At 38.3% G+C, this 26,033-nt stretch overlaps 1 protein-coding gene across 2 annotated transcripts in view; it reads right to left on the bottom strand.

Moving 5' to 3' along the window:
- Positions 1-26,033, bottom strand: part of TDP1 (tyrosyl-DNA phosphodiesterase 1) — a 48,747-nt gene that overhangs the window by 22,584 nt on the left and 130 nt on the right. Inside the window, exons 1-13 of one of the 2 annotated variants that reach the window (XM_065840063.2) lie at positions 25,616-25,764; positions 24,741-25,289; positions 23,153-23,196; positions 22,530-22,585; positions 21,400-21,496; positions 19,150-19,184; positions 16,764-16,856; positions 14,915-15,085; positions 13,269-13,347; positions 11,536-11,721; positions 10,678-10,726; positions 7,523-7,589; positions 1,009-1,116 (exon numbers count right to left, since the gene is read on the bottom strand). In XM_065840063.2, coding sequence (XP_065696135.1) covers positions 1,009-1,116; positions 7,523-7,589; positions 10,678-10,726; positions 11,536-11,721; positions 13,269-13,347; positions 14,915-15,085; positions 16,764-16,856; positions 19,150-19,184; positions 21,400-21,496; positions 22,530-22,585; positions 23,153-23,196; positions 24,741-25,278 — 1,523 coding nt within the window. In that variant the 5' untranslated portion in view covers positions 25,279-25,289; positions 25,616-25,764. Of the gene's footprint in view, positions 1-1,008; positions 1,117-7,522; positions 7,590-10,677; positions 10,727-11,535; positions 11,722-13,268; positions 13,348-14,914; positions 15,086-16,763; positions 16,857-19,149; positions 19,185-21,399; positions 21,497-22,529; positions 22,586-23,152; positions 23,197-24,740; positions 25,290-25,615; positions 25,765-26,033 lie in introns of those variants that run through there. The other variant, XM_065840062.2, reaches the window with a different exon arrangement.

The raw sequence follows: 26,033 nt of genomic DNA, 5'->3' as shown, positions 1-26,033 counted from the left end.
GTTGGGATTCAAAAAATAAACTCAGTTCTGTTGTCAAAATCCACTTCTACAGCAAAAGAAAAAGCTTAAACATTTTGTTTTAACTGACACATACTGGATGCTTTTTGTAGTAGCAAATGGTGGAATTGAAGAAACATAAGAAAAAAAAAAATCAACCATGATTCTTCCTATTAAGTGGATTCAGCATCATATCTGAATGACTTAAATCCTTTCTAAAGCACCCTAATCATTACTGTTATTGCAGGTAACAGTATCACTGAATGATGAAATGTAAGGAAACAGAATATAAAGAGGAAAAATAAAGTAATTGAGTATTTGAGAGTAAGGATACAATGACCATGTTCTATAGTATATAGGCTAGCATAAAAATCAGTTTTAGCAAAACTGAAACGGATCTGTATTCTTCCTGCACAGCAAGACACATCAAGAAATTTCTTGCTTCCTCTTTTGGCTTCTTTAAAAAACAAACAACAGAAATACAGAGCTAGACTTCAAGTTAGACTGCTGAACAATTCAATCTGGCAAGAGGTCAGATTTCAGACATAAGGTGTCTACATGTTTTGTAATGATAAGTCAGCACAAGGATAGATTTAAGTTTAATCCATGTCTATTTTGTACAAACCAGCACACTCATGTACAGCACATGTTAAAGAAACTCAGCCCAAAGTTTAAAAATACTTATCACTTCAGTGATGCTGAACCCTGAAATTAGCAGTTACAGCTCAGACAAGATCTTGGTGTGACTGCCAACAGTCTGACATAATCATTTCAACTTGCAGCCCCCAAAAGGGCACTGCAATAAGGAAACATTAAATATGGACAAAAATTCATATCACTGCTTATCATATTATAAAGATTATAGCAGTAACTCACCTGAGCCTGCAACTGACAAGAACTTTATATATGTGTATATATATATGTGTATACGTGTGTATATATATACACACATTAAAAAAATAATAAAAAAAAATATATATATAAGTCAGAGGTATCTGGTTAGCTGTTTACCTTGTAACTAAGAACCAGGCAATCTTCTGGAAGTCAGGAGAGGGTCTCATGTATGTCTTAATGTGAGGTATAGCATGACTTCGACCTGAGATGTTTGCTGACCATTTGCTAGAAAAACAAAAGGAATTATTTTCAGATACAGTCTTGAGGTCTAAAAGATACTTACCATACTACAGCGCCATGTTTTTGGTAATACCACCACTTTTAATACCTCCCCGCCCCCATACAGAAAGGCTGAAAATACTTTGTTAACTGACTTTTTAATTCCGAAATCCAATTTTACTAGAAGCCAGAAGGGCAGGATTTTTGTTTGTTTGTTTGTTTGTTTACAAACAAATCAACAAACAAACCATTCTTCTCAGTTTTTCCATTCCTTTACTCTAGCTAGCACTCAAGAAACTAAGTCCAAAACTCCCAGCAATATTTCTTCTTTAAAGACTATCAAATGGTTATGCCTTTACATCAAAGGAGCTTGGCACCAAATTAATCCTTGCAAAATTGCCCAAGCTCATCACAATTTATTAAGCATGAAGCAGAGTCAGGGAATGATCAATAGATTGTTGACACTATGCTTCCTCTTCCCTCTGCTGTGCCCCTAAGTCATTGAGAAATTCGAGTACTTAGGAGAGCAGAGGTCATATCTACATATGTATCTATAAACTCATTTAATACAACAAGCCATTGCTGAGGTAATTTAGCATCAATGTTACAGAATTAAACTGTAACCAAGCAGTAAATACATGTGCATAACTGAAGATACGTAATCATGGTATTTAGAAGCACCTTCCACTCACAGCTGTTAGTCCTCACTCAAAGTCAGGAAGAAGGTCTCCAAATGCACCTTCCTCTACCCAGAGACTTCTGTTCTCAGTGTGGAATATAACAGACTCTAGTTTTGATTGTCACAATCTCATTTCCCTAATTTAGCATTGTTTTCTAAAAGGCAAATCAAAAAGAACTGATCAGCTCTGAAAAAAACTTAAGTGAACTGTGCTCCTTTAAAAGTCTAAGAAGGCTGAAGTGTAACGGCTGGAATTCTTTGCCTAAGTCAGCTTTCTGGACTAATTTTCACATGAGTCAAGGGCTTTGCAGTTCAGGGGTCAAGACCTCCTTACTATAACAACCCTATTCTCCAATGAAGGAAAGAAAACTGTTTTGAGAACTGGGCCTGTATTCCCTAAAGTGCAAGAGCTGAGACACTGAACATGTGTCTGGAGCAACCTAGAGATCTTTATATTCTGATGCAAGCCACACTGAAATCTGTTTTTGAAGAACAGCCTAAGACATATATGATATAGAAACAGCACTCCACACTTCACATACATACAGATTTAAGGCTGTACAGTATCTCAACAATTCTTTTTATCTCACAACTGACAGTTCAGGAAAACAATAGGTTCAAGGCACAAAAAGAATTGGGTAACTCTGGTAACAGTGTAGGAATGAAAAACAGGAAAAACAGTAGAATTTGGAACTGAACACAGATTTTCTTCACAGAATCACACAGAATCACAGAATTGGCTAGGTTGGAAAAGACCTCAGAGATCATCAAGTCCAACCCTTGGTCCAACTTCAGCCCATTTACTAGATCACGGCACTAAGAGCCATGTCCAATCTCAGTTTATAAACCTCCAGGGACGGTGAGTCCACCACCTCCCTGGGCAGGCCATTCCAATGCCTGATCACTCTCTCTGTAAAGAACTTCTTCCTAATATCCAGCCTAAACTTCCCCTGGCAGAGTTTAAGCCCATGTCCCCTTGTCCTATTGCTAACTGCCTGGGAGAAGAGACCAGTTCCCACCTGGCTATAACTCCCCTTCAGGTAGTTATAGAGAGCGATGAGGTCACCTCTAAGCCTCCTCTTCTCCAGACTGAACAACCCCAGCTCCCTCAGCGTCTCCCCCATAGGTCTTGTGTTCAAGTCCCTTCACCAGTCTTGTTGCTCTTCCCTGGACCCGCTCCAGCACTTCAATATCTTTCCTGAACTGAGGGGCCCAGAACTGAACACAATACTCCAGGTGTGGCCTCACCAATGCAGAGTACAGGGGAAGGATCACTTCCCTTGTCCTGCTGACCACGCTATTTTTGATACAGGACAGGATACCATTGGCCTTCTTGGCCACCTGGGCACACTGTTGGCTCACGTTGAGCTTCCTGTCAATCAGTACCCCCAGGTCCCTTTCTGCCTGGCTGCTCTCCAGCCACTCTGTGCCCAGCCAGATCTATCTCACTGCCTTACTTGAGGACAAACTTCTGCCTCCACCATTAGCTGCAATAGTTTTAAGATACTATCTCAGCCTACTGCCCTTTTGCCTCCTTATCTTTGACAGATGCAACTAAGTACCATGTTTCAGCAAGAGCACTACTGCTTCTCTTTCATTTACATTCTACAGTAATCTAATTGCAGTTAGTTTCAGTTACAAGTGGTTGAAACTAGTATTCCAGAAAGTTAAAACCAGAAAGGGAAGCATACAGCTTTGGCTATATTTTCTTTAACACGACAGCACAAATATTAACATGTAAGGACAAAAAGGGGAAAGAAAGTGATTATGTTCTTTGATCAGTTTGGGTTTTTCCCCCTTGTCTTTAAGTGTGTTTTGGTTTTGTTTTTTAAAGTAATTATTCATTGAGAAACTCAGATGCTTTAGTAAAAGCATTCTTAGCTAAGAAGTATTTAAGACACATTTTCCTTTCAGATTAAGTCAGCTCCAGATTACATAATAGAATGATAAACAAAAAGAACTGGAAGGGGTTTCAGATGCGTACAGTATCTCATTTAATCTATATACACCTTAATGCAACTTACACATTTTTTATATATATATACACATTATAGCTTAATACAGCTATAACCTTAATACAGCTAAATTTTAGTTTTCCTTGCATTTTAGGAAAAAAAAAAAGGCAAAACTTATTAGAAAAAGCCTAAAGCAATGTACAAATGCAGTTGCTTTGCACAGCAAGGATGAGAGCGTATGTCAATACATCAATTTCAGGCTACTTCCAGTCACACTGACTTGACGCATGTTGAGCTGTAAACTTTTAATGAGAATGCAACTGCCAAAGGATGAACACAGGACTGATCTCATGTTGCAGCAAACTTCAGACATATTCAGCCTCAGAGATAAATATGGTAAATTAAATGAAACTAGCTTCGAGAAATTTTACAGAGCAAAATCACAGCTTTCAAGTAATCTTTTTTTTTTTTGACAGTTAGAGGTCACAGCACCACATAAACTAAAACGTCAAGTGTGGTGTGAGTAGGTATTATCAGAATTTGAACAGTAAAACATGAAAGCCTTTTTGATTTTTTTTTTTTTATTTTACATTCCCAGAACTCCTTATCACTATTACAGCTTAACTGACTTAAGACCACAAATCCTGACAATTTTACCAGTAACTTGCTGCTACTTCCTCCCTCACAGTCTTTGTGGCATTTCAGTCAGTCAGCAGCTTTTCTTTTTTCTTTTTAATTACACAGCCTCTAATGTGATGATTAGGTGCACTGAATTAAAGAGGTAATCTACTTTCCAACTCTTAAAATGCAAGAGATTTCGACCCTCCTATGCCTCCATTTTTCCAATAGCTATTTTTGAGTTTCACTTTTCTAGGGGGGGAAGAAGGAGGGGGAAAAATGTTCTCTACAATGAATAAGGTATTTTTTTACAATACAGAAAATACTGTGCACTCACTTGCATTGCACTACAAATGTGAATGCTTAGAAATTTTTGCTTTTATGTGTACTTAACCACTTGCAGAATTTCAGAAGTATGGTTTTGGGTTTTAATCCTTTGATAAATATATGTTTCATTCTGCAATGAATTTTTGAGTTTGAAAAGTAGACTATACTGCAATCACAGTGCATTTAGCTGGAAGACATACTACAGCAAGTATAAACTGCCACCAATGTCTGATATTTCTGGCACACATGAGGCAAGGAAGCAGACACAGGCCCCTTTGCAAGCAGAACTACTGAGACAGGGAAAACAGATAATCCTAACATCCTGGAAATTAATCTGTGCACACGCAGCCAGTCCATAGGCAGAGCCAGGGATAAGTCAATTTTCACATCACCTCTTTCATCATTTAGTTCTTACTTCAAATAGTGAATGGGTTTTCCATGTCAAGATGCTGGCAACAAGGCCCGAGCATACTTAGAACAACTCACACCGTTAGTCTCAACCATAAGAGAACAGTTGGTCCTCTGTGTAAATGCCCCGTATCTCTCATCTTTTATGATGTTAGGAGAACAACACAGCAGTTCTTCAGACTGAGAAGAAAGATGATTATTCTTTAAAACTCTACAGGTCTAAAGAACACAAAGCTCTAAAACAACTACAATAATGTACTCGCCAGCAGCAAGTTAAACAAGCTCTTGTCAAACCAACTTCTTCCATTCTTTGAAAATAAAGCTTGACATGGTACCGCACAAACATAACGTGTGCGGTACCAAAAGACAACCAATTAAAATGAGCGTTAAAATACAATGTTTTACTTACACTAAAGCTGATCCAGTGTTTCAAAAGCAGCAGTTAACAGAAATCGTTAAATGCTGCAAATCTCTCTGTATCTGTTTGTAATACTGAATATGAAAATGAAAATAGTAACACTACCAGAGGAAAAAAAAAATGAGCAAGTTGCACCATTTTCACCGTAGCTAACCTAACAAAGTAGTCTAGTCATCATTTGCTATGATCAGAAAAGTAAAATCAATATTAAGTTAAGTCACCTTATTCTTTTTAGAAATTTGAGAAATTGCAATTCAGGGCTGCACTGCAGGTTAGTTAAACACACTCAACTAGCAAAAGAGATAGAAAAGCAGCCCACAAACATTATAAAAATTGTATGCCTGGAGCAGAGGATCTGACTCTTTGGATGATACTATAGGGACACCATTTACCAACTCCATTAGTCTCTCTCTGCTTGCAAAAAGGAGCTATTCCTTTTCCTTTACTTCAGGTATAAAGTTTTCATTTTCTTTCAGCTCTGGTAGGATCCCTAGTTTCTTGCTGGTTTTGTTTTATTTCTCAGTGAGGTAAAGAAAAATTCCTATAATCCGTCTATTGCCCAAAGCTTTGCATTGTGGCAATTCTATAAAATAGTTCATCCTATATTTCATTCTACGGAAACAGGACTTAGTGTTTTCTGTGTCACTCAGGTTATCATGGATAAGAAGATGCTATATGTCATCTGCTCTATGGTAACAGCTTACATGCGAGCTCTCCTCAAGGGCTAGCATCTTCTATTACTGCAGGGTAACAATCTGCTTCTGGATAGTCACTACAGTGCAATTATGTAGGGCCACTTGTCATCTGCAAGCAATTTGAGAGATGAATTTAAAACAGCCATTTTGTTGCCAGAGTAGGCCTTAATATGCCCAGTGAGACAGGTGTGTGGGTGTTTTTGCATTGAACAGGAATAAAACAATGAATGGTCTCATTATCAAGTAATGTTCTGTGCGCTGAATAAGAGACTAAGTGAAAAAAGTTTACCTTTTTCTTCCAATAATATTATCATGACATATATGCTTGCAGAAACTGAATTAAGGCTGCACAAACAGCCCCAGTTTTATGATCTCACTTTTTGAATCATGACTGAACAATCTTAAAGGTGTTTTCAGCTTTCTTCCTTTGCTTTCTCTGGTCAGAAGGTACACACTTCAAAGGCAGGACAGACAAAGCCTCACAAGCTTCCTGTTCCAGATCCATTCCTTGGACATTGACCAGTAAGGCTCACAGCAGCAGTCACATTCACTCCAGAATGGAGGATGCTCTCTGCAACCAGCAACTCTATTCTCAGCCCTCTGAATATATACACAACTTTACTAACTCTTACTTAGATATTGGTAAAGTATCTCACCAGCACAATTTCCACCTGGAAGAGTTAAAAGTTTCTGGTGAAAGGGACCTGTGGTTCTGTATGAGGTTACCAGATTTAGGTTTTGGCTTTTTGATCTTGCAAAACAACTTCTCCCATTGTTCTCAAAACATGCTTAAGTTTTTAAAGATTCAGCCTCAGGGAGACATCTGGCATGGAATGTGTCAGACTGCTAGAATTTGGCAACATTAGTAGCAAGTGAAAATAGAAGTACTTAATGGAAAACGTCAGGCACATTGAACAAATGATGTTACCATAAAGGAACTGAGAATTTTTGCAGCAGGGCTGGTGCGCTCAGAAAACAAACAAACAAAAGCCTTCCTAACCCTGTTGTGGCTCAGCTGAAATCCTGTTAATACTGAGGCACAAGTGGGAAAGTGAAATACAACTGTAAAATACAGAAAAGAGGATTAACATTATTCCAGTTCAGAGAAGGAAAGCTTAAATAGAAGTTTACAGAATCAAAAATCTGGTAGGGTCCTCCATTAGCAACAGTATCCCATACCATTTTTGCAAGTAAATAGCACGTTTTGAATACGTTTTGGAGATAAGACCAGTAGATAAGGAACTAAAAGCTTTGAAAGAGTTTAAACATACAGTCCAATGAAAAAAACCACACACAAAAGAGTTCTACTTACTGAAAATAGGAATGCAACCACAGCTGTTTCTGTGCTGTCTGTATACTGTACGGAAGCGAGCCACCAGCTTAAGGAAAAAAAACAGAACATGTACATTTGTTTTTTGAAAGACACTCAAAACAGAAAGCACGTTGGGGAATAAGTTATCTGTACTATTCTTATGACTTATTTTCAGAAAATGGTTAAATGCTCCAGTAGCATAAAATGCTATATAGGTTGTGGGTTTTTTTTCATTCTAATTTACCAAGTTCCTAAACACTAAGTAGCAGATTTACACTGGGAAAATCAGAAACAGTATACAGGCCATAGAACTAAATCCTCTTAGGAGACGGATGTTTATGGGTAACTTTTTTGTTATGATACCACTTCGTATCAATAGATTAGAATAATTACCTAAACAAACTAGAGTGAATAAAACAAGTAGCTTTCAGAAAAACAAAACCAAACACCCCCCTCCCCCCCAAAAAAAACATGAACAAAACCCACAACACCAAACAGCATTATTTTAAAGAGCAAGAACTTCTCTGAAATTGTATTTGTATTGATTTGGTCTTTGGCATGTTGTGATTTCTTGAAATGGATTTAATAAAGAAGAATCAGCCATGGCATACTGAGTTATATTAGTACTGTGTACTAAAACCATGATGTAAAACCTACTGCATTCAACCTGTCCTGGAAGACATCATAAGGACCTATTAAAAAAGCTTTACTACTCCCAGGGATGGACTAACTACAGGAGTCCACCAAGCTGTTCATTTGCACAGTTATATAATTTACCAAGTTATTTCACAATATAAAAGAACTGACAGTAATGAGTCACTGCAGATTGCATCTCTGACTTTCAAGAGTATCAACTTTGCTAAACAGATACCGTAGGTAACCAGAGGCATATCAAAAGATCCTTATTTACTTGTGGGAACCATAGATTCCTTTATACTCACTGGTTGCAGTCTCTACATCTGTCCAAACATTGCTCAATTCAAAGGAAAGATCAAGAGAGCTGAAAGCATTCCTGCTAGCCCTGTGTTCTACCAATTGTTAGAGGAGTTCAATAGCTTCTCCATACTACACAGGAGCACAGGTATCTGGTGTGGAACAGGAACACGTTTATGGATTCAGCAACGCCAAAGAATCACTGAAGTTGGAAGCACCCTCTGTAGATTATCCAGAATAACTCCCTGCTCAAAGCAAGACTCAAACAGCACTATCTCAGTCCTGTCAGGTTTTGAGTATCTCCAACAATGTAGACTTTACAACCTCTCAGAGCAACCTGTTCCATTTAAACATCAGAAAACATTTTTGCTCTAAGGGTACACCAAAATTTCCTGTATCTAACTTTTTGTCCATTGCTTCTTTTCTTTCACTGGTCCCCATGTAAAGAATCTGTCTCTACTATCAAGTATTTAACACACAATGATAAGATCTCCCAGTAAAGTTTTCTTCTCCAGGCTAAACAATTATGGGTCTCTCTCAGCCTCTCCTATGACAGATGCTCCAATCCCTTATTCATCTTTGTGGCCTTGGTTCAGTACGACCATGTCTGTCCTATACTAGGAAGCCAACAACTGGATGCAGCACTCTAGAACTGGTGAGACCACATCCAAACAGAGGGGATGGGTCACCTCCCTCAGCCTGCTGGCAACATGCTTCCTAATGTGGCCCAGGATGCTGTTGACCTTCTTGCCATAAGGGCACATTGCTGGCTTATCTTCAGCCTAACAATCATCAGCACTCTCAGCTCTTATTCTGCAAGTCTGCTTTCTCCTGGTCAAGCCCCGGTGTGCTGGTGCCTGGGGTTATTCTTGCTGCAGCACAGTACTTTTGCATTGCCCTCAGCTGAACTCTGTAAGGGTCCTGTCTGTCAACTTCTCTAGCCTGTACAGTCCCTCTGAATGCCAGTACAATCATCTGACACATCAACCACTCTTCCTGAGTTTCTATCATTTGCAAACTCACACTGAATATGTACTCTTCACCACAATCCAGGTCATTAGTGAAGATATTAAATGCATGGTCCCAATATCAATGCTTGGCACACACCCCTACTAGTGGCTGACCTCCAACTGGCCTTTGTATCATTGATCACAACCTCTGAGGCCTAGAAGTTCAGCCAGTTTCCAATCCACCTCACTGTCCACTCATCCGGCCTGTACTTCATCAAATTGTCTGTAAGGATGTTACAGGAGACTGTGTCAAAAGCCTTATTAAAATGAAGATAAACAACATCCAGTGCACTCATTTATCAACCCAGCCATCTCATCACAGAAGGATATCAAGTTAAGCATAATTTCTCCTTTGTAAATCCATGCTGACTACTCAATTCACCTTCTTGTTTATCACGTTTGGAAATGGTTTCCAGGATTCTTTGCTCCATCAGCTTCCCAGGGATCAAGGCGAGAGTGACAAGCCTATAGCTCCACAGATCGTCCTTCTTAACATTCATGAAGAAAGGAAAGAATCCCTTTCTTTCAGTCCTCAGGAATCTCTTCCAATTGCCTTGACCTTTCAAAGACTGATCAACAACAGCCTCGCACTGACATCAGTCAGCTCCCTTAGCATGCCCTGGCGTAACCCACATAAGGGCCTGCTTTTGAGAAACAAGCTTCCCTGCATCAGAATATTACAGCACCTCTTCCTCCTTCAGGTTGGCTGGGGCTGTGCTTTCTACACAAATACACTGACTTCATGAACACAAACATGGGAAGACTGAACAGAACAACTGCATATTGCAATATTAAAAAAGTGACTAATGAGTAGTGAAACATCATCTTCTCCATTATACCTGATGTGTAGGATGACACTGCAAAGAAAACACACAGAGAACTTGGCACACTCAAACCTGAATTTTCTGCCAAAGTGAAAGCATGACTGGAGTTAAAGCAGTGAGCAAAAGCTGTTTTTTCCTATACAATGACATACGAATACAGCTATACACACTTAAACATTATATACCAATGCCCACAAAGCTTTTTCTTTTCAATCGCAATAGGAGAGCCAGAGTCAGAGCTCCAGTAACAGTAATACAGGGATTCTACTGCCACTACCAAGTTCTCAGCAAGATGACAACTTCATGTTTATTCAATACCAACCACTGAAATGATTTCACAGGACATTATGACCACAAAAAGCTAATAAATGGGGGTTCATATGCTTACCAGGATAGCCTTCCAGACTTTGCCTCACATTGTCCACAGTAGGATAAACCTTCATGGAGATGGGGGCAGGGAGGGAAAAAGTAACTTCAATAATGCAGCTCTAAATACACAAGCTGTCAGTTCTCAAACAAAAATGACCCTAAAGAAAACTTACTTGAGAAAAACACATTAAAAGCTTAAATGTTTTCAGGATGAGGAACATTACACTACAGCTTAAAACTAGTTGTATACCAGTAACAAAAAGTTTTCAGTAATTTTTATTTCTCTTGCAGAGCTTACTAAAATTAGCTAGCAAGACTCAATCCTGCTTCAACCACTTTCCACAGTGGTGAAAGTAAGCTCCTAACATTATTTTATGAGATTTTAGACTTGAATGTCAAATACAAGCATGCAGGAGCAATTATTAAGAGAACATGGTAATGGCATAGTTGGACATTTTCTCCTTAATTTAACAAGCTCCTGTTAGAAGCTTGTTTCTCCTCCTCCACTTAATTGTGCTAATATCTGACCAAAATAATCAAGTTCAGAAAAAAAAAAATTGTTTTAGGTATTAATCACTCAGTGCTCATTTACATCTCTGTATCAGAAACAGCTGCATCTACAAAAATCAATAGAAGACAAGCTACATAATGAGAATGTCATTTTGATTAGGTTATATATACTCTAGTGTCATGGAGATGGAAATTACAGTACATCTTTTAGTATGCCATACACAAATGTTAAAGTGGTATCTTTATGACTGCAGGATGAAAACTCCCCATTAATGTTTTCCAAAAGTTAAAAGTAAACCAAGAACTAAGACTTAAACAACAAATGAATAAATGTTAAATAAAGGACACTAGCATCTAAAAGACATACCAAATGAATTGGAACATCACATTTAAGGGGAGCTGTCACACTGCTGCCTGCAGCCACCAGGCTCTCCTGGAACTCCGAGCACAGCCATTTGGACCCATCAACACCCAGTGAACCAATGCTTGAGAACTGTCCAACAACAGGCCAGGATTCCCGCGCTGGTACTGGTGAAGTGTGATCCTTCAAAAGCTGGCGACAGAAATTAAAACATTGTTAGATTTCAGCAGGTAAAGAAAACCTTAGAAGTTTGATATCACTTCCGATATAATAACTCCTCTATAAATCACTTCTGACAATAAAACAGATTAACATTCATACTATCTAACTTTGCAATTAAAAAAGTCATCGGGCTCTCCAAATAAACCACTGTTCCTTCAAGAGAAGGTCAAATATCTCAAGTTACATCCAAAAGTGCCAAAGCCAACCATAAAGTAACACGTAAAAAGAATGCTAGCAGCTCTTCCTAAAAACATTAAACATAAGCTTCAGAAGTCAACATAAATTTAACAACTGAATCTTTTTATATTTGGTGGTTGTTGGCCATAAAATTGCTGTCATGTCCTAAAGCCCCATCTATAAAAGAAGCCTACAATAGGGGGAAAAAAAGAACAATTGAAGAGAAAATTGAAATAATCCTTTTAGAGAAGTTATTTAGCTGAGAATGGAATTTAAAGTCACATTAAAAACAGATGGATACAAGCACATATTAAACTGTAGGTAGTGACTACATCTTCCTCCCTCTAGAGAGGACACATAACTAAACAGATACATTCATCAGTGTAGTGTCACCAGGTCTATCTGCATTGTCACAGCAAAAAAAAGAAACAAACATCTTTTTAATCACAGAACCATTTGCCACTGTTTTCATTCAGTGTCTTACTAGGCAAAAAAAAACCCCACCAAAAACATGCAGACAACATATATCAGGAAGGGTAAGCTCTTTATGAGCAAGAGGAGGTCTAAGAGAGTTACTCTGTGTTGAAAAAATGTGATGGACATGTTTTTATGTCACTGAAGTTTGCCATGGACAGTATTTGACATATACCACTTCAGCAAGAAACGCAGGTTGAAATTTTCCCGATTAGGAGAGGCATTTAACCGAAGACATGAAACACCTCACTTGATTCTAAATAAATACTGGAAAAGAAGGGGTACTAAGAACTTGAGATATGTAAACTTCTGTGAAGATTTACCATTATAGCTTATCTAAATAATGGGAGGGGGAGTGATGTGTGTTTCTAATTTTTCACTTGATTAAAAAAAAAAAAAAGAAAAAAAAAATTGAAATGTAGTAGGACAAAACTAAAAACCTGACTGAATTGATGACATTGACCATGTGCAAAATGGTTTTTAATTTGATGTTTTGCCAGGTCACTCCTCAATGAATGCCTTTGAAAGAGGCTATATTTGGTTCTCAGTCATAGAAGACTAGATTCTGAGTGTCACAACTGTTAGAAACACCACCAGCAGATTAAGTATGGTGACTCCTCAGATATCTGTAAGCACATGGTAATTCAGATCACAAGCTGACCATGGTAATAATGCCCAGAAACATTATGTACATAGTCTACACTGTGTTAAGTTGCAAGCTTATGTTATTGTTAACTTAAACCTGTAGCAATCTATTAAAAGATCACCAATCATTGCTGGAAAAATTGAAAGGAACTAAAGAATGCCCTCCAAAATTATATTTACAGTTAAAAAGATATCAACAAAAAAGGTTACAGTTTTAGTACCTTTCTCAGCCTAAGATGACCCCATTTTTCTTTATCACTACCTTGATATCGTCCAGGGGTAGAACCAAGCAAATACACTCTACAGAAAGGAAAAAACCAACATCAAGTTATTTGCAGCTCTGAGGTGTTTGTTTGTAAAGTATTAAGGTATTTAAGTAACCTAACAAACAGCAAGGTCGAACACAGAAGTGCAACCAGAAATATTTAATCTTTCACACTTCAAATTTATACTATAAGAGTGGATCCCCAGCTGTACCATTTATTATTAGCATCCTATATGGTGGTCATGCACTACCAGGCTGTTCGACAGCACAGACAGGAACTGCATCTATTTCTGTGTACAAAAATGCAGACAACAGATGATGTTAGCAATAAATACAAATGGATCTTTGTTTGGCAGAGAACTGGGCATGTAATATTGAGTAAAGGCAATCTATTGCTACATCCAAATCAGCAGATACAGGTACGACATTTCATCCGGGCATGTAGTAGTTCACATACTAAATACAGCTTTTTCAACTGTCTTCCTAATAATGCTTTAGTAACCTGTTTGTGCTGAAAAAAGAAGAAAGCTAGCTGCCCAGTCACAATGGATGGCTTAAGAAGCTGCTCCTTACTGCATCTCATGCCTAGCTTTATCCATGAATTAATGTTCCCTACACATTTTATATGGCAAGGAACCAATCCTCACCCTAACAACTGACTCTTCCCTAACCCATGCATAAACTCACGTCAGCTAGGGCTCAACCAACATGTCCAAGCTGATGCAGATGACCAAGTGAATAAGAACAGCAGCTCAGCTGTTAGCTCACCTGACTATAATGTACATACTTTTTTTTTTTACCCCCTCCAATCTTCTAAGATTCCATGTAAAGAAAAAAAAAGCACATTTTTTACTTTATATATGAAGCCAGACAAGGTTCCAGTCTATTTCTGCCAGTTTATGGCATTTTTCAGCTTTTATTTTCAACACATTTTTGCCAGCTTATAAAACTGCTATTAAGTAGCCAAGGAGATTCAGACTTTCTCAAGTAAATACCATATTTCAGTGGAAACATAGGATGTATCTATTAGAAGTAAATAAAGGATCCTGAATTATCTTAAGTAATATCAACAATGTGATATAAGAGAACACTGTTTCAAAAGAAAGTATACTATTGCATAACATAAGTTTGCCTGCCAGACATGATCCATGCCTGTAACAGGCAAAATGTGCATTGAATTTCACCTTAAAAGTAATGAACACTATTCTTAATAAAACCTCCATTACAATAACCTTTGTTTATATGATCCCTCTTGAACGACAAACCAAATATAACACATTTTTTTCCACTGGTAATCTTATTGGAGCAAATATTTAAGCCAGCCTGACTTAAATGAAACTGAGTCCAAATTACTTACAGCTATCTTCTGTCAAGTTATTGCTGGTGCATCTTTTTTCATTCCTTTAAAATATATGTTTATAAAACTAGAAATTGGTCAATTTAACATAATCTGGTTAACACAGACATTTATAAGTGCCTGAAGTTAGACTCATGTTTGAACACTGAAGTCTGAAACAAAGTAAGCTTACAAAACAAACCCTAACAGATGTTTAATTTGGGGGGAAAAAAACACACAAGTCACTATTAACACAAAATATATACCTTGTCTCTGATAAATCATGTTCTTGAATCAGATCTATCCACTCCTTGAGTGTAGGAGAATTGTAAGCTGTCAAGTAACTTATAAGGTCGGATTTAAAATTAGTTTCAGATTCACCAGCAGAACCAGTTGTTCCCTGAGGTAGCCTTGGATATAAAGGGCTTAGCCATATCCTAAAAACAAAGCCATAGAAACAAGGACACCACACATTAACACATGGTTTTAGGAAGCTATTAAAACACATCTGAAGGTCCCAAATGAATACTATATAGATTTATTGTGATACTAAGTATAAAGCGACTTGCCTTTACATTTACAGAACTGTTAAGTCCTACATTAAATAATATAAAATTAATACTTTTAAACGAAAACAACAATCTCAGGAGATTTATCCATGCATATGTTTACAGCTTTCCTCACTGTTCAACAGGTTAGGTTGGGACTTATAACCAGTAGTCCTTTCATCAAGATTTTCTGTATGAATAGGACACTGCAATGCATTCTGCTAAACTACTGGTTTGCACAATGATGTAGAAAAACACCAATTAGAGTGTCTGAATATTCCGCATAGTTTGAAGTGTGGCCCACAATGATAACTTGCCTCTCAGGAACTTCCAATAGAATAAAGCAGGGTGGGCACTATGCAGGGAAAACATCTAGCATTTCTTTCCAGTCCCACATTAGTGGAGCCATGAAAACCAAAGGTTCTGCAATATCAACTTTACAACATATTGATACCATCCTTGGTAATCCATAAGCCTATAAAGCAGAGAAGCCAGCGAACCATCATATTGGTGGTACCACATACTACTGTGGTGTGCAGAAGCTAAAAAGAAAAACGTTTTTCATCTTTGATAAGTAGGGCAAATTGTTAAACATCCCAAATAGGTATTTTCATGCTTTCTTGGCTTTCTGAAAAGCTCATGTTTAAGTAAGATTTAAAGGCCAAAAGAAAGTGGTTATATTTTTGCCACTTGAAAACCCTCATGAGAGCTTGCCTCAGAAAACTGAAAAGCCTCAAAACCTTGCCATATTTAATAGCAGCAAAATGGATGTCCAGATAACAGTAACTTTTGAAAAGTCGTTTTCAATTAGTTTGATGAAGAAATCTTATACCCTGAATTACTGCAGAGATCTCACTAAAAAATGCCCCTATAAAAATGGCCAAGAAAGCAAGGGGTTGAGGGACCTTATATTAACATGCCACTTTGTCATAATTTTTGTGCTCTGAACACAAAAGCTCCAAGCTGGCCATTAAGTTGGAAAACTCATATTAAAAAAAAAAAAACCACAACCCAACCAACCAAACCCACTAACTGCAGCAAAAAAACCCCACAAATCAAAAGGAAGAAGATTCCTTTCAAGAAAATACTGGGTGGATACTGGGTCATCTACTGTATTAAGGAACCAGTGCTGCCCAGCATTTATTAGGTTACTTTCTAGATACAGTCCCAGCAGAAGACAATTTGCACATTCACACTATTCTTGCAGTATTAAGATAATTTTTAAATACCTACTTCACATTTGTATTAGGAGTACTTTATAGGTAGTAGATTTTTCCATAAAGAGACACCATGACATAATGAACGATATTAAAACAGTTGGACTGAGTTTAAGGTAATACCCAGTTTAGGACACTATTTTGCTTACAGCAGAAAGCAAGTAGTGTTCAGGCTTAGACAACTACCACCATCCTAGGTTTGATTTTTTTGTTGTTGTTTTGCCAGATAGTTCTCTCTCAGGAGTCTCAGACTTGTAGCACTGGATCACGTGACCTGGTATCCTGTCCTCAGCAGCAGCAAATACCCACAGAAATTACTAAACATAGACCTGCTAGAGATTGTTGCTTACCCCTGAGTTTTCTGGTGCCAATCTTCAGCGATAAGATTGGATGTATGTATCACAACTCGAAGACCTTCTTCATATAACAACAACATCATCTTCCTTTAAAAAGAGATGTAACAGTTTGTTTCAAGTACAGTGAGAACAAGAGATAAATTAACAATTCATTAAAATGCTCCAAGATAATTATTTTAAAAGTATTTGTTCTGCAAGTGCAAACACTTAGACTTCAATCCATGTGCATGCCAAGTTCATATGGCAGTCATTAGACTATTCCTGTATATTTTGTCAGGAGCATCATACAACATATTCCAGAGTACTGCTTAACATCTCATGCAACTCATTTCCCAAAGCAACAACGAATACTTGCAGAATACTTCCTGTATTTGGCATGTTTTTCGGATAAACTTATTCCTTTGCAGGCAGTTAAGAGAAGAACTAAGGAACATGAGAAGGTCTTTGCATATAGTTGAATTTATTAAAACCTACTTTGCTTCTCTTAAACTGACAACTTTTAAAATAAAAGGAGGTATGTAGGTAACCAACCATAGGGATGGTAAAAAGCTGTTTATCTACCACACATCTAAACTCAAGTTACAGCACAAAAGAGTTTAAAACTACTAACCAAGTTAAAAATAAATGTCCGTATTTTTGTAACATAACTGTTCAAATTTTCATACGAGTTTTCAATAGTTGTGTAAAGACAGCATTGTCCATGTGAACCTGAAGGATGAGATGGTTGCCACAGAAACCAGTTCACAAGAATGAAAGACGTAACGAAAAACACGCTTACTTTCACTGCTGTCCCATGGTGAGATGTTACGCAAATCAAACTAGGCTCAAATTTAGACGATTTATTCAGCAGTTTCTGGTTTTAACGTTATCAAGCTCAGAAACTAGCATTCAAATACTTGTGCTTACTGCATAGTTTATGCAATATGCAAGACCAGCTAACTACAAAATAGTTATCCACATCTCTGTTACGCCTTGACCTAAGCACAACTTGAGTTAACAGTAAAATAAGTATTTTACAGCAAAACACTATGCAAGATTAAGGTATATGAATGTGGTAATTGAACAAAAACACCCCTACCTAAAAAAAAAAATTTAAAAAAAATCACTGACATGCAATTGAAGTTTTACATCATACAACATGAATGACCTGAATCTGAGTCTTTATATTTTATGGGGTGAAATTTATTGAGTTTATCGTGGAACAGAATTCTTTCACTACCCACCAAGACCCAATTTACTGGTCTGCTACCTACTTGTTGTGTTACATCTGCAGTGAAACATGCATTCAGAGATACACTACCCAGAACAAGCCTTTAAAATACAGGCTTAAAGAACTGTAGCATTTAACATCACTATCACTTATCCCAAAGTGTGGTGGAAGAAAAAAATTTTAAGTTGAGCATACAGAGAATGAGAGTTGCTGCTTAAACTCTGTAAGTGAAAACACGCTAAAGCTTTAAAAACTATTAGTTTGACAAAGAACCTCAATTCTTTCTATGTCCCTCACTAAATCTGAGAGAGAAGCAAAATGCATTTTTAAAATGCTGATTTCCTTCCTTTATTTGCATATTCTTCTCCAAACAGGCAATGTGGAAGTCAGTACGCTTTCTATCAGAAACACAGATGTACCTTACATGGGCATTTCAGCTCAGTGTTTTAATGCAATGCCATGTTTCATAAACCAAGATAAACAAAAGGTTTAATTAAAACTACTGCAGTGTCCTGAAACCAAAGGTCTTTGCTACAACACATAAGATCAAATCTACTCTTATCTGCAACTTGCCATCTACAAAATTCTCTTTGACACACTTGTAAAATACTTTTTTTTTACTTTTAAAATATTTCAAATTTCAGTAATTATTTTCAGGTCATCCATGTTAACTACAAAAACTGATCAGTAAACCAGTGTTGTGTTCAACCTGTGAATGGCTGATCAAGTCTGCATTACAGTTTTGTTATTAAGGCATGAGTTAAGAGTCAGGATCTGCAGTTGACTGACTTCAATTGTTTAGCTTACACATATCTACCTAATAGTAGATTTGTTTCCTTAAACTACAAGAATCCTATTATCTATAAATGTAAAATCATTAAGAATTTTTTTGTTTAAGGCTCCACAATTCCTATGAAACCCAGTTTTACAGCTTTAAAATAACTTTCAGATAAACTAAACAGATCTACATAGAACATAAGAGATACTACTTTTAAACTCACCGATATACATTAGGCCCTCAGAACTGTGTTTTCACAACAGCAATAATCTGCCTTCCTAACCCATAAATACTTTAAGACACTAGTTACTAGTTCGAGCACAGTAACTGCATGTACCAACTCTGTGGTCATCTTTTGAAGTGAAGCTTTCCACTTCATAACTGTTACTTACGTGTGGTGAGTTCCAAATGCAATATCCAGTTTAGCCTATAAGATTAAAAAGTTGGTAATTAAAAATTCGTATTGTGCATTCCTATATGCAAGAATGTTAAAGTAGGAGGGCAGCTGATCTTAATTTTGTTTCATTTCGCTGCTCTCTAGTGGACAGATCACAAAATATATTATTTTTCCTCTCAACACCATCAAATGTGCTCTCTAATTTCTAGAAGTTAGACTTTAAATGGCAACACAACTCCTTGCTGAACTGCTTCAGCGAACTTTCTGATCTCTTACCAATAGTATTTTCAGAAACTGTCAGCCTTGCAGAAAAGGACCTGTGGGTCTTGCTGGACACCAATTTGAACAGGAGCCAGCAATGTGCCCTTGCAGCAAAGATAACTAACAGTGTCCTGGGCTGCATTAGCAGGAGTGCTGCCAGCAGGTCAAGGGATGTGATCCTTCCCCTCTTACTCAGCATTGGCAAGGCCATACCTGTTGTACTGGGTCCAGTTCCAAGCTCCCCAGTACAGAGGAGACATACTGTAGAGAGTCCAATGAAGAGTCACTAAGATGACTAAGTGATAGAGCATCTCTCCTATGAGGAGAGCCTGAGAGAGCTGGGACTGTTTAGCCTGGAGAAGAGAAGGCTCAGAGGTGATCTGATCAGTGTGTGTAGACACCTGAAGGGAGGGTACAAGGAAGAGGGAGCCAGGCTCTGCTCGGTAGTGCCCAGTGATGGGACCAGAGGGAATGGACACAAACTGGAACACAGGAGGCTCCCTCTGAACATCAGGAAACAACTTTTTACCATGAGGGTGACTGAGCACTGGCATGGGTTGCACAGCACAGTTAAAGAGTCTCCACCCTTGTAAATATTCAAAACATATCTGAATATTGTCCTAGACAACCAGCTTTAAGTGACCCTACTTGAGCAGGAGAGCTGGACCAAAAGACCTCCAGAAGTCCCTTCCACCCTCAAACATTCTTTCATTCTGTAGCATATGATGACTGTCACAAGCAGCTGAACGGCAAACATTGCAAAGAAAAGAACAACAGCCAGACAGAAATGCCTTTTTATCAGTGCCCTGCTCTTTTATTAAAGAGTATTTGCAGCACCATTTCTAAAGCGAAAATGAAACATGAGTTACAGATGTTAAGAAAATACTTTTTGCCAGTGATGGCTACAACATTGTGACTAATTGTTAATAAGGGCATGGAGGAGAAGATTAAAACATTTAATTTTGTGGTACTAACATAACAGAATGCATGTAGACTACCAGAAGAATCTGAACCAGTATACCCAAACAGGAAAATCATCACAAATGCTACTTTCCCCCACTACTTACTATTATCTACACTGTCAAATTTATCATATGGGACATACTACATTCAATTTTCTGTAGTGTGTGAAAAGGAAACATATGCAAAACCATGAATTTACATTTCATACATTGAAACTTTCACATAAAATTGTTGATACTCCACAACTTGGTGCAAACACCTGATTAGTACAGCACACAGCAGCCCAGAAAGCCTGGCATTAAGAACTCGTTATGTTTGGTATCAATACAGCAATCTCTAGGAAGCTCAGGGTTACCAGGTTGCCTGAGAAGGAAGAAAATTCCAAGAACATTCTCCTTCTAATGAAGAGAAAGTTAACCCCATGATCAATAATATACTTCACCCAGCAAAATCCTGAAACATTTGCAAGCTGCCATAACATGTCTCCCCAAGGCTGAAGCCAACAACTTTACAACTCAGGGACAGCAAAAGTGTGAGCATAACATCAGAGAGAAAATTGCATGTGCCAGAAGTGCACTCACAGCAACTTTGACAGTATTATGGAGACCATTTATAACAGCATTTTCTTGTGTAAAACATATTTGGACAAATAATAATTATTTGATGAGACTTTGGATTACAGTGACGCTAGGACCACATTCTGCACTTTATAAAAAAACCTCCTTTTCAGCCATTAAAAGAATTTAATTGTAACATGTTAGTGGAGAAGGTGTGCAGCTATTCTATGAGGCCCATGACACTTTTGTGGGCAGCCATTCCATGCAAACCTTTTGTGGGCTACCATAATCACAGATACCAGGAACTGTGGTGGACCATATTGCTATGGTCCTGGCAAGTATATTCCTTGAACCACAACAAATTCTTGACTTCCCATATAAGGTGTCTCTTCTCATCCATAAGAAGATTTTGAGTGCAACAGGTGGCTTAATCTCAACCAAACAATGATACAAACATTAATTACCTGACAAAAGCTAATGTGCTCGTAAGGGCGTGCTTGTGCAAGCAGTTCAGCTTTGGATTCTCTCTTTTCACCATGAACTATCAACAATGGCTTCTTCCTTAAATAGAAGAAGATTACTATTAAAACATCAAGTGAATGAGTAATCAGTCTAAACCACTCCTCCATGTAGCTGTGACTTCTGGCCCTTAAATCTGATAGCCCAGCAGGAAGAGGGAACTAAAACCTATATGCCTTATTAACTAACTCAAAAAAGCAGCAACTACAATAGAACCTCTAAGAGAAAGGCACAAGAAAACTTCAACAGAAAAAAGGAAAACAGGAAGCATGGAGTAAATCAGACATCAATGTAGAAATTAATAATACAAGGAAGCCTTGTCTGTATAGCTGGAAACAGACATAAAAGCTCTCAGAAGCACTGATATACACAGTGTGGATGCAAGACAATATAATCATTGTTACCTTACAGAGTAGATGGAAGGAATGAGAAGGAAAAGAAGAGGGCTAGGTCTATTCTGCCAGTAGTTTCATGTTCACTTCCTAATACTCTGTTCTACTGTGTTTCCAGTAAAATGCAAAAAAAACCAAAACTGTACATCATACACTTACTTCATCTGCAATAGGTTGCAATAATAAGAATGGAATTTCAAGCAAACATAAGAACCGCTTTCATGACAATATTCAGCAACTCCAACCATATCATATACATGACATACATCCAGATAATTTTCACATAGTTTTCTTGTGCCCTTTCTACATTCCCTTTCTCTTGCATTACTTTCCTCCTGGCTCAATAAACTGTATGGCAAAAAGCTTCTTGTTCCATCTTTATAGATCACCTACTCCATTGTCACCATGGCCTATAATGGGACCACGTAAGTGTTAATAAATATCAGAAACCAGCTATATTGAAACTCTGACCATTTAACAGTCTTGAAAAGAGACAAAAAAAAAAATCAATAGAGAACTACAACTGAGGAATAAGCGTACAAGGAAAACCAAGAGTCTACACATACACAATTGGTAACAATAATTTGCAACTGCAAAGTGTTTACCATTCAGTTGTAACAGGAACTTGCACGAACAGAATGATTTGGAAACTGTATCATTTTATCATTGTAAAATCAACATACCTGAACTCTTGTGGATACTGTCTTACAAGCCATCCCACATCGAAACAGTAGTTAAACTTGTATATAAGGAAAAGAAAACAGACTCATTAAAAAACAGCAGAGTTTGTCAAAACTACAGCAAAAAAGCCTTCTACGTAAATTCATCACTCACTACCACTTACATCACGCACAACAGGTTTTAAAAACAGGTCTATTTTTGAATTTCACACGCTTGCTTTCATATCTCTTAACAATTCAGGAATTCATTTAAGTCTCTTTGCCATGTGCTTATACCTTGACTGATAGCAAAAGCTTCTATGTAATAAAAAATATAATTCCTAGATTGCAAAGCTTTTTTATTTCAAAGAAATAATTTACATGCCCATATATACGCATTTTCAGCTGCTCATTATCCTAGAACAGGAGAGGAAGCAGACTCATAGTTGCCTGAATTCTAAGCAAAACATGGGATGATTTTTATATTTCAATAAATTGTTGTACACTTGAAAGTATTTAAAGTTCATTCCATATTTTAATGAAGTTCCCTGCTAATATCAGCTACATGGTACAAACATGGATTACAAAGTTTAAGGTCAACACAGTGAAATAAGCAAGTGAAATCAATTTGATAAACAGAAACTCACCTGAGCAGAAGATACAAGAGTCCCAAAAAGAGGAGATAAAATATCTATTAAAAACATTAAAGCACAATTAAGTAAAAAAAAAAACAAAACAACCAAGTAAACATTTCACATCTTGAACAGTTTCATAACTGCCACAACACAAGTACTAGACTATTCACAGAGCTGGTGTAACAGACACATCCATCAAGTTTACTGTTTTGACTATTCAAGGCACTGATTCTTCTGTGAAACCCTTAGGGTCTTACATTTATAGAAAAATAATTAATCCTCTCAAAGTAGAAAACAAACATTGAACTCATTAGGAAAAGACTGAGATCATATGGAAAGAGGAACATCAAACCATTCTCTCCCCTTTAGAGAGGGCTTGAAGAACTGTGGCAGAGTAGAAGCAGTAAGGGCACAATTAATACTTCAAGACTTACATGTTGCAGACTGATCATAGGATGTGTGTATCCTTAGTTCATTCATGGTGACACAGAAAACAAATCCACCTGAGGGTTTATAACCTAAATAACTGAAGCACAGCAGCAACTTGAAAGCATACCCTACAAATATCTTCTAGGATAGACAAAATATTTTAACTGTCTCCACAAAAATCTGATTTTGCAGGTTAAACAAAAAGCTCAGCCTCTCCATGAGCTGAACTAACCACCCTAGCAGGACAACTACTCCTGAGAGAGGATAGGCCAAAAGCCACAATGAATTCACAAAGCAGATGAAGACACACAGCAGTAAAGCTGTCTCTGATACCATGCTGCCATCAACAATCAATGCTCATTAGGAGCACATGAGGTCAAGGAAGAGTTACAACCTAATTGTGCAGGCCTTCAGTCATTTGTTCTCCTCAAAGAAATACAACATTTTTCTGCCTCATTTTACTGTATTTCTGCACATAAATCTCTTATTATTGCTTGTTTCTGATTCTGTCTCATGACGTAAGATATTTCATTTCTGAATGAGGGGATGTTAACAGGTGCACAGAGCTGCTCCCCCTTACATCAAACTGCAACTACACAACATTCCTGAAGCATCAGAATCATACACTAAAGACTTCACACCTTCACTTACATTCACTTCTAATTGAATTGAAATTGGCCCATTAACCCCAGCCAGAGAACTTCAGATGTACTATCTTATACTGTATCAAGGAACAGCGAATTACTAGGTCCATATCACTTAGCCACATGAAGACAAGCGCAAATAACTACTTGAGGAGTATGGTTAGGCACCCAAGAAGAACATGCCCTTAGAAGCTACAAAGGCAAGTAGCTCTCCCCAGATTAACTCACACAGAAAAGACCAATAAGAAACACCATATGATTTGCCTTAGCTAAATACACATGAGATTTATGGAACATAGCTCAGTTACAACACAATCACACCAGCAAATTAATGCTTCATACACTATACTTCTAAAAGATAAAGGCAAAGATAACAGAATAAATTCCTACAGCTTGCACATTTAAAATATTAAGCCTCAGCTACACCAAGGGATATATGCATTTAAAAATACAGACAAACTAAAAGGAAGCATTGTCTTGCAAACAAGTCTCCCAAAGCTCCCCTTCTGTACAAGGCACTTGCTCACCTTTTATGTGCAGGGCTCCACAATTATAGCTCTGTTCAATTCCTGTGACTTTAGTGAGAAAAAATCTGAAAGGGTTCCCTCCATTCAACAAATCCCAGGTATCCTGGCCTTCACCGTGTGTTTCATTATACTCCTCTTTCTGCTTCTCTGAGAGTCCATCTTTGTGAAGATTCAGAGAATGTTCTTTGGGTGCATCACATTTTTCTTCTTTCAGTGTTTCTTTGTGGGCATGCTTTTCCTGATCTTCAGGCTCTTCATCACTACTAGAAAGACACCAGCCTGAGCCTTCTTGGCTAGTTCTCTGTTTTCCTGGTGGAGGTATTTCTACAGAACTTTTATCACTGAACTTCAGGGGAGAAGCTTTTCTTTTGTGAGCAGCTTTTCTAGCTCCAGAGCACGGATATGGTGGCCCACTTGTTCTGCCATGTGGAGCATCCAATGGTGAGGACGTAGATGGTTTTTCACCGTCAGAGTTTTCCTCAGTACTTTCATCACTGCTAGATACTGTCCATTTTCCATGTGCACCTTCCTGAAGCATGTTCCTAGGGACTAAAAAACCAAAACATCAACCAAAATTAGGCATTTTTGCTATGCCCATGTCTGTTTCCTTTCCTAGTTTCTATTTAATTAGCACTCAGGAACTTTGCTTTTTGTATTTGGTATAACCTCCATGCAACTTCTGACTCAGTAAAATTTCATAGCGTATAAGGTTTATTTGTTTCTGCATCCAGGAAACAAAGAAACACGTGCAACAGGAGCAACCATCAAGCAGGAGGCTGCCAACGTGGAAAACTGCACATGGAGAACCGACTAGGAGAGGGGCACGTACAGGGAAGTATTTAAGACGTTGAGAGAACAATTCGCGCCATACTGACCCCAACGCTTATGGGTCTCGGGCGTTCTGCTGAGGAGACCGGAGCCGAGCCAGGGCCGCTCGTCCGGGTTGCCTCTGCGGGACCACAGCCTCCTCCACCGTCCCCCCACGCCACGACGAGGCCCTCAGCCACGTCTCTCTCTCCCCTCAGCCGCAGTGAGTGCAGGGCACCGCCGCCCCGCGCCGCGCTGACCGCACCGCTGCTCCCGCCGGCCCGCGAGGGGGCAGGGTCTGCGCACGGGGAGGCACCGGCGAGGGGGGGCGGGGCCAGGGGCAGCGCGCGGCAGGCGCCACCATCCCCAGAGCAGCCACCGGTTGAAGGGGCGCGAGCCAGCGTACGGGCCACTGCGGCAAGGGACCCCGTGGCCACTCCCGCCCGCGCCGGGACCTCCCGAGCCCCACCACTGAGCCCTTCCCGC

The sequence above is a fragment of the Patagioenas fasciata genome, chromosome 5 (assembly GCF_037038585.1).
Source record: "Patagioenas fasciata isolate bPatFas1 chromosome 5, bPatFas1.hap1, whole genome shotgun sequence".
NCBI lineage: Eukaryota > Metazoa > Chordata > Aves > Columbiformes > Columbidae > Patagioenas > Patagioenas fasciata.
This window is presented reverse-complemented; position numbering and strand designations above follow the sequence as displayed.